Source organism: Cydia splendana, chromosome 11 (genome assembly GCF_910591565.1).
Source record: "Cydia splendana chromosome 11, ilCydSple1.2, whole genome shotgun sequence".
Classification (NCBI taxonomy): domain Eukaryota; kingdom Metazoa; phylum Arthropoda; class Insecta; order Lepidoptera; family Tortricidae; genus Cydia; species Cydia splendana.
In genome coordinates, this window is record NC_085970.1 from 16,544,732 (window position 1) to 16,554,198 (window position 9,467).

Below are 9,467 nucleotides of genomic sequence, written 5' to 3' on the forward strand. Positions count from 1 at the left end.
AGTACATAAATTATATCTTATGTACTTCTTATGAATTACACTCTTATAAAGGTTTCGGCTAATTACGCTTAATTACTTGAATAAAGGTAGATGAATTGCGTGCGGTCCAATAGGTAACCACAACTCACGGAGTCCAAAACAATAAGCTGATCAGCAAAGTCAAGTAAACAAAGCCAAGTCACAGTAGTAGAAAGATTATCGAGTTCCGTAAACGTAAGCCGGGTCAAAAAATTCAATCGCAACACAGTAAGTAATAAGTGAACGCCTCGTGGCAGTAACGCACGAAAAATAACATTGCAAATTGTCGGCAATGAGGCGCGCGCGGGTGCAAGCGTACGCATCTGTGTGCGTGCATTACACACACAAATACAGTCTCTCACGCCCCGTCAGAGCGACGGGTATATTCAGCTTGAAATCTCAAAATTGACTTTTAGCTCAGCTCCCGTTTCGTCTTAAGATGACGCGCAAATTGAGTACTTAGTGAGTTTTTTGGGACCAAATTCTATTAGCAAACTTTAGGTAGGTATCTAATCTTGTAGGTTGACATTGACACTGCCTCTGTGCTAAAAAAAATATATTCAATCCGAACGTTGGGAAACGGCCTGTATTTCTTACTATAATTCCATAAACATTTTTTAAGTATGTGATTTATAAATAATGACTGAAATTCAATAGCGGAGAGAAATATGGAGAGCGAATTTAATATATAGAATAATAATAAAAAAAATTAAATAGCGAGTGCGGAGTTTTCTCTACGTTCCATGAAGGTACATAAAGCAAAAGCACTACGCACTTTCTTCTAGAAAATATAATCCACATAATCTCCAAATACCCGTAATTCAAATATTTACCTTACCTATACCAAAAAATCTAGACACTTAAAATATATTTCAATTTCAACAAACGTTCTGTATAATTTCCCGGTAAAACTCACGTATGCAAATAGTACAAAAACTACACAGAGCGAAATATGTCGGCAATTATACTAAACAGAAAATTAAATATGAAAATCTCTTTGTTCGGACGAGCGCGTGTCGAATAAGGACGTAGAAACCATACTGCGGCGAAATGTTTTATACTTTTTAGGTTAGAATCGCGTACACGAGACGTGCGCTCCTCTCGGCGGACGCTATGCAAATCCTCCTAAATAGACGAGTAGCGCCGGGTAGCGTACAGCGTACTATTTCTGTGACATGAGCGATTGAAAATGGACTTTGTTCACAGCCAATTGTGTTTAATTTCCTTCCGCAGTGACGTATATGTATACAGATTGTTTATTTCAATTTGTCGTGTACTTGCTTTTTACAACTTTTAAATATATTTTATACTCGTACTTTAAAAATATGGTTGTCTGTTAAGTCGGTTTACGGAAGATAATTTTGCTTGATAACGTCATTAGAAAACACGTGGCCGTAACGTTACCATGGAGATCTGTCCACAACGTTACCATGGAGATTTGTCCACAACGTGACACTTTTTCGTGCATGCTACCGGTGTTCATCGATTTATAAAACGTTATCACGTCAAAAATACCTAGGTACATGTTTGTATAAATTGTTAAATCAAGCTACTTAACGCTAAGTATAAATCAACTTTTAGTTTAAAGTTGAAACCAGTTTAAACTTTATCGTGTTGTCTGATCTCGGATAATTTTGCTGGCGGCGAACCTCTTATTTACAGGAGAAACAATAGGAAGAAACAAATACTAAGCATTCAACCTTTCCACGTAAACCTGATCATTTAACGTCATACATTCCGCATTCATCCCACAATCACGCAACATAAGTAATTTGTAAACAACAGTCATTTAAGAGAACACACGCAGTCTGGCACTCGCGTCTCGAACATGTCTCAAATACTGAAGGCCGTATTATTTGCCGCCTATATAGCGCTTCTCATACACTTCCTCAAACTCCTACGCCCACAGCAGAAAGCAATCGAAATTGAATACATCGTCAGACCTCCCGGCAGTTACAAGAAGATAATGAGAGAAATTAAAAAGATTAATGAGAAAAAGCAGAGCAAATATCGGATTAAAATCGTTGATCTAACCTTTCAGAAACCGCTTAGATTACCAACAGATTTAATATATATTTTAAAGTGGACGCAAGCTATGACTCACTACTCAAGTCCGGACTTTATTAACGGACAGAGGCCATTTTTGGACAACGACTGCCCAGTTTATAATTGTTTTATGACAAACGATAAAGGCCTGCTCCAAGATCCTAGATATTTTGACGCTATATTATTCGACGTTGAAAACAATTGGGATTATCATCCGAACATCAGAACATTGCATCAGAAATACATATTTACTGCTTCTGAACCAGCCGGCATATTTCCTGTCTGCGAACCTTTATATAACAACTACTATAACTGGACATGGAGCTACAGACTTGACTCAACAATTCCCCAACCATTTTTCAATATCTATTTCAAAAACGGTACTATTGCAGGACCTCAATTAAAAATGCAGTGGCTTGATAATTCTTACCCACTCTCCAACTCTGTAAAATCGAAGCTAAATAGCAAAACAAAGATGGTCGCTTGGTTTGTATCACACTGCAAAACAAAAAGTAAACGGGAACATCTTGTATCCGACTTGAATAAATATCTGGAAATGTATAATTTCACAATAGACATTTATGGTATGTGCGGTAAACATGCTTGTCCTAAGGATGATACGAATTCTTGTTTGGAGATGTTACAAAGGGACTATTACTTTTATCTGGCGTTTGAAAACTCGTTAGATGAGGATTACGTGACGGAAAAAGTGTCTAATGCGTTGAATTATTATACTGTGCCTATAGTTTATGGAGGTGCTGATTATTCTAGGTGAGTTGATACATCCTAAGTGCCTTTTTTTGTTGCTAATACCTTGTAGTTGTCAATATAACTCATAACTACTTAACTTATTCTACAATAACTCAATCTCTACATATCGGTTAATATCATATTCTATTAAATAATAAATATTCCTGTTTAACCTAGAGACTGATTGTCTGTAAAGTGATCAACTTGGAGATATCTTCCATTGTAAGGATACTAAGCACGAACCAAATTTTTATTTTATTTATGTAATAAAATACAGGGGTATTCTTAAAAATAGTCAACTCAAAGATGAGTTTGACTGTGGGGTCATCAGTCTCTAGTTAGTAACTTAATAACTTATAGTATAGAGAGCTTATAATGCCCTAAGAGTGCAGTATAATAATGCCTTCAAAATGCTGTTGGGGCTACCTAGGTGGTGCAGTGCTTCAGGCATGTTTGCTGAGGCCCGAACGGATGACTTCTATGCAATCATGCGCAAAAAAATTGCATCCATCTTGAGTCGGGTAAGAAATAGCCACAACAGCATTCTGAAATTGATTGCAGACAGATTCGACTGTCCAATTCAAAATTACTGGGTTGTGCAAGTCAAATCAGTATGGCAATATGTTAAGTAGAATAATTTGTGTTTTTATTTTATATTTTTAATGTATTTTAATTGATTTCGATTTTAATTGTTTTATTATTTTTAATGTAATTTAATTTTAATTTAATATATTGGTTTTACAATTTATGTACTCAACTAACATATTTTAAGCACCGTGTATACTAACAGAATATGGGTCGACAGACCTGAAATAAAGATTTTCAATTTCAATATAGTAATTATTGTTTTGCTTTCAGGTTTTTGCCACCAGACTCGTATATTGACGCGAAAGAAATGACCCCAGTGGCGCTGGCATCGCTGATGTTTGAGATCATTAAGGATCCGGCCACTTATTCCACATATTTCGGGTAAGTTTAACATAAAGGATGGCTAACGCTAGAACGGTCCGGGTCCTGGCCTAAGCCATAGAGTTAAAAATACTTACATAGAGTGCTCACTCCGTACTTCAGTTTTAGTACCAAAAAGACTATTATTTTCGTAGTCGACATCTAGCATCGAGTAGCGTAATTATCGCGTAGGTAGGTACTGCAGACCTGCTAGCATGAGTTCCGTTCTCGCGCGCGACTCCATACATCTAGCGCGACTTCAAGTATGTGGACACGCGCGCGAGTTTTATATATGCCCACCGACAGCACAGCTACACCCAAGAACACAAACAAGATCATCGTTGTCTAACACGGACAATTGTCCAGTGAAAAGAACGGACGTATAGCGGTCTTAGGCACTCCATCAGATACAAACTTCTGTTAAATAATGACTGACTGGTAAAATATCAAATTACATAATTAGATTCTCACTGGGTGGTTGGATCAAGGGCCAGATGCAGAAGGCGGTGATCCTCGACACAGCGCGGATAGTCCGCCGGTTCCTCTCTCTGCAGCCCTGACCACCGGCAGCTTGGGCCTTGCCCCGTTGCCGGCGGCACCCTAGGTTAGGTTTTTTATAATGTGTTTATATGTATTTTTTATTGTTTGTTATGTGTTTTTGTATTTTACTTTTATATTCATATTATAAATTACCTAGCCTAAGAAGAAAGATAAATAAAGGATAACTCCTCGGCCGATTCGGCCACGGCGACTGCTATCAACTCCGTTGCTGTCTCTGGTGTGCTCGCAAGTGGTTGACGCAGCCGATCTTGTTGATCAATGACATATCGTACATAGGTAGGGTTAGGTTAGGGCTCATTTAGACGGCGCGCGAACTCGTATTACGATTTTAGTTACATTGCGGACCATTGAGGTTACATCAATTCAGCCGACCGATGAAATAACGCAATGTAATGAAACTCGCATGTGAGTTCTCGCACCGTCTAAATGAGCCCTTACCCTTACACCATATGTTTCTTTACAGGTGGCACAATAACTACAACTACAAAGCCAACTCGCTGGGGTCCCACCTCTGCCGGCTCTGCGAAATGCTGAACCACTCCCATCAGCGTTCTGAACTTAGGAACTTCACCCAGTGGTGGAACACTGAGGGCGCCTGCCAGGAACAGGTGGCTGATGCAAAGGTATTAGATGATCAAATAAATTCCAGCAGTGCCAAGGTATAATTTATGATGAATTAATAAATTGTTTATACTTAGTCTTTTTTTAATATAATATTAATCATTAATTTATTTCAATCCAAAAATATGTTTTTTTTATATACCTAGGTTAATCCTTTTGTATAAATAAATTATTTTTATTATTTTATGATTTAAAAAAAATATCCAAAGATATTAATAGTAGTTTATAATTTTTTGTTTATATTACATGTATTTTGGATAGAGATTTGATATAGTACATGCCTCTATCCAAAAAATACAATCATAAAAATATCCTAAGAACTAAGAAATATTTATTATTATTTATCTAATAAGTTAAAGTTTATTTACTTATAGGTACTTCTTTTACTTTATTTACTTACACACTTATAATTATTTTTTAGAAGAAAGCTACGTGAATCTTGAAAATTATCCTAGAGGAGGAGGAGGGAAGGAGAATTTTATTTTACTATATTGTAAAAAATACTATAAATTAAAAAAAAACTCCATGACGTACCCATATTTTGTTCCCGTTCGGCTTAACTGGACTAATTTGAACCATCAGCAAAAACAAAGTTTATGTTAAGTATGTAGGTGTGTATGTTAATTATGTTTGGTACTATTTGTCTGTGACGTAAACGTCTGCGTCACCTAATAACTATACTAGTTAATTATAAGCCTACTAAAATTATAATTTTCACTTCCATCCGTAAATTCAACCGTCCTATCGAACCGAGAGGCCGTCATCATAATATAATAGCCTTAGCGGCGAAGGTGTCAGCAAAAATTTTAATTATATTCGTAAAAAAATGGCGGCCAACGGTAACGACTCTGTAATTGGAATTATCCCGAATTGAGGCTTTGAATAATGAGTCTTAACGAGCGCGGTAAGAGGATTGGGAATAAACGTTTGGGGACTGCTTTTGCTGTTGCTACTGTTACCAGGTCAGGGTTTTTTTTTTTAAATATAATGGCACACGCAATTGTTTAGTTACAATTTCAGAATTAAATAACCGTCGTATAATTACAGTAAACGTACTAGTGCTCGACATGCTAACTTGCTGTCATCACCTCTATTGATAGGTAAGCATGTAAGCAAGGCGTCATCTATTGGGCTGATTAGGCATTTCGTTTCAAGATGGCATACTAAGTATATTGGGACCGCGTCGAGCACCAGTACGAGTACGTTTACCATACCTATAATGATCCTGGTCATCTTAACTGCCCCACCTGCAACAGTGTTTAAGAGTAAGTTCGGCTTTGCAAGCCATGTTAGAGCTCACGCTCGTAATTAGCTAGGGTCGCCGTTGCCGATCACGGCATGGATAGCTATATACCTATATTAAAATTACAGCGTTTTAGGCATTTTAACGTGAAGATTTCTACACGAAAGAGTGGGACCATGCAAATAAGTGAATTACCTACTTTATGTTTTGCTATCGCCGTGTTGCCCAATACCAAACTGCGACGTTTTTTACTTTATCGCTTTAGGTATAACTTACTCGGCTTATTCGCGCTCTCTTGGTTTTGCTAGTCAAGTTAATAGTATTCGATAACTGAAATCGGGAGCTGCGCGTGCGTACATCTGTACTTGCTTTACGCAATACACAGTCGGTATTTATATCAAAACATTAATTTTATCTCTCAACATATAAATCCTGGCTATACTTCATACAACATCGTATAAGTACGGTAAGGTAAAAGTACTGGTGCTCGAAGCGGTCCCAGTACATGTTATCTTGAAATAGAGTCAATAGAGGTGACAGCAAGATGCCATCTATTGGGCATTAGCATGTCGAACACTAGTACGTTTACCTTACCTACATTGTTTCTGAAGATTTCTGGAAAATTGCTATAGATGGAAGAGTTACCTACGCCTCATAAACAACACGATTACACCTCAGCAACTCGATAATTTTGATACTATTATACAATGGAAATCAAAACAAATCTATGTGCATACTAGCCATCATTCATACATAATTATTTACAAAATAACAATTATGCGAACTAGGATCATTATTATGCTACTGCCCGCACTGGCTTTTGGCAGAATTATCGTCAATATTAAAGCAGCAGCAAAAAACGAGTCGTCGGTAACCATTGCTGGGACTGACCGAAACATCATCAGCGACATCGAAATGATAAGCTTCGACATTACTACTTCAAATCTAAAGGCAGCAGTGCGTGCATACTCAGGTGGCAGCCCTAATGATGTCTTTGTGAAAAGACCTACGCCATGGGGAAACTTGTACGAAAGGTTCAATTGGACAGAAGTTACAAGAGTAACAAATGTTAAAAGAGCAAAGATTATTAATATCGCAACTGAGGTAGTAACACTATCTAAATATAACTGTATCAACCAGTCAAACAGTACTGAAATAGTTTGTGATGTTAAAGCAGATGTTAATAACTATGTTAGCAACAACTTCACTGGTAAACGAATGTCTATAAACGCTGAATATAATATAGATTTAGTATGTTTAAATCGGAAATTGATGTTGCGTTTAGGTGTCAATAACTTTACCGAAGATGCTATGAATTTGCAAATTAAAGAAAAAATCAGTTTAGAACCCACCCAAAGTGCTGTGTACGTATTAAACGCTACTAAAGTTAATATAGACGTGTTAGTGGATTATGAGTCAAGTGTTTTTGGAGATGTGGCTGCTAACTTTTATCCAAGATATAAGGGTCATCATTTCTGGGTATATAATGTAAGAGAGCTCATAAAGACCATTGGCAGTATGTCGGCTGTCCAGAATAATACTGATATAATCACCATGGAATATTTTATCAACGCATTTGCATACGCAATTGATTAAAATACTGGGAAGATGATTAGTGGAAAAAGTCACATCGTGCCGCCCAGTGTTCAGCAAATTGACACTTGATTGATTGAAATGACACTTAGAAGTGTCCAGACTCAAGCAACAAAACAGCACGCGTGTACGCATGTCTACCGTATCAAATTTTCCCTCTATTCCTCAAAGCTGGAAGAGATCCCTTAAAGGGATAAGTTCGCCTTTGTACTAATGACGAATGTTATTTTTCCTCTATTGTTTTGATTTTGGTACACTAAAGTGTTTTATTACTATTACTACTACAAAAATTTAAGTTTATCATTTCCTAATAGTGAGAAACAAAGAGATGTTTAACATCATCATTTTGTATTTGAGTACAATCTTTCAGAATTAAGACAACGAAAATTCTAACCAAACGAAAAAAGGAGCCCAAATAACAATGTATTTTTGTGATCTTGACAAGTACTTAGGTCTACTCTAGGTCTACCGTTTTTTGTCATTTACATACAGTTTCCATAAAAAAAATCGTTTCCATGACGTTTAAAAATGTATAGTGGATAAAACCTTACTTTATTAGTTACTGAATCCCTATTACTATGCACCGTATTAAAAATTACCTACATATTTTGATCATCATGAATTACGTATACTCATTTTAGTTTTAGTTTTCAAATAAACATACCAACGCAAACCCCCTGTAGTGTTTTGCTAGCAAACGAAACAAGTCAGTGACATACATCATTAGTCGCAGTTCTCCAACTTTATTTGACTGCAACTTTGGCGGCGCCGAACGAGTTCTGCTTAAAACCGCTATGGACATTCCCAGGATTTTCTTCTAATCAACTAGAAAAAAAAATGGTTGTCTGTAAAGTCGGTTTACGGACGATAATTTTGCGTGATAACGTCATAAGAAAACTTTACCATTACATTACGTAACGTTATCATGGAGATCTGTCCACAACGTGACACTTTTTCGTGCATGCTACCGGTTTTCATCGATTTATAAGACGTTATCACGTCAAAAGAACCATTTCGTTATACAAAGTAGTGTTAGACCATGCATTTTTTTAACATCAATTGTCACTATTTAAATAGCACATCTTTGACAAGCCACAGATGAAAGGTTAAGAGTTGGTTCTGTATGAGAGACATAAAAAGGTGATTTCTGCAGATGTCACCTGTATATACTTTCTTAAATCATCGGATACATCGACATCGGCTAAACTTTTGTCAGTTTTAAATGGAATTTTTAAGCATTTTTTTTTTACCCCAGGAAACCTTAATCCTTAATAATCTCTAATTATGAAGCCATATCCACTGTAAGCTGTCAGTCGAGGTAAGGATCCCAATCATAGCTCGAGCACACTTCCCACTTCAGCAAACTGCAAAAATAAACTCACAGCAAACTCTACCTGGCTAACATAATGAATGTTGTAACAGACTGACATCTACATTCATTTATTTACTCTCTCGGAAATTACTGAATCTGTTAGGATTGAATTTCCCGCGTTATATTGGCACTGTTAATGCGACAGTGGAGTCGGAGCGCCATCTGGCCTTCAATGGGTAAACTAGTAGGTAGCTTAGTTTTGGTTCACTATTTGCTACCCTGCAAAATTATATAATTTAATATTTTAGATGAAAATTATTAGAGCAATATTTATTGTTTAATTAATTAAATACTACTACTCCTTCATTGTGCTTT

General features: G+C 36.6%; 2 protein-coding genes across 2 annotated transcripts; both read left to right on the forward strand.

Moving 5' to 3' along the window:
- The first annotated feature begins 1,686 nt into the window (after positions 1 to 1,686).
- Positions 1,687 to 4,988, forward strand: LOC134795166 (alpha-(1,3)-fucosyltransferase C-like). Its single transcript, XM_063766996.1, has 3 exons — positions 1,687 to 2,835; positions 3,673 to 3,783; positions 4,787 to 4,988. Exons 1-3 carry the CDS (start codon positions 1,847 to 1,849, stop codon positions 4,986 to 4,988), a joined length of 1,302 nt encoding a protein of 433 aa, XP_063623066.1. The 5' UTR covers positions 1,687 to 1,846.
- Positions 4,989 to 6,392: 1,404 nt separating this feature from the next.
- On the forward strand, positions 6,393 to 8,402 carry LOC134795070 (spherulin-2A-like). The gene has a single exon (XM_063766908.1). It carries the CDS (start codon positions 6,965 to 6,967, stop codon positions 7,781 to 7,783), a length of 819 nt encoding a protein of 272 aa, XP_063622978.1. The 5' UTR covers positions 6,393 to 6,964; the 3' UTR covers positions 7,784 to 8,402.
- The last annotated feature ends 1,065 nt before the right edge of the window (positions 8,403 to 9,467 follow it).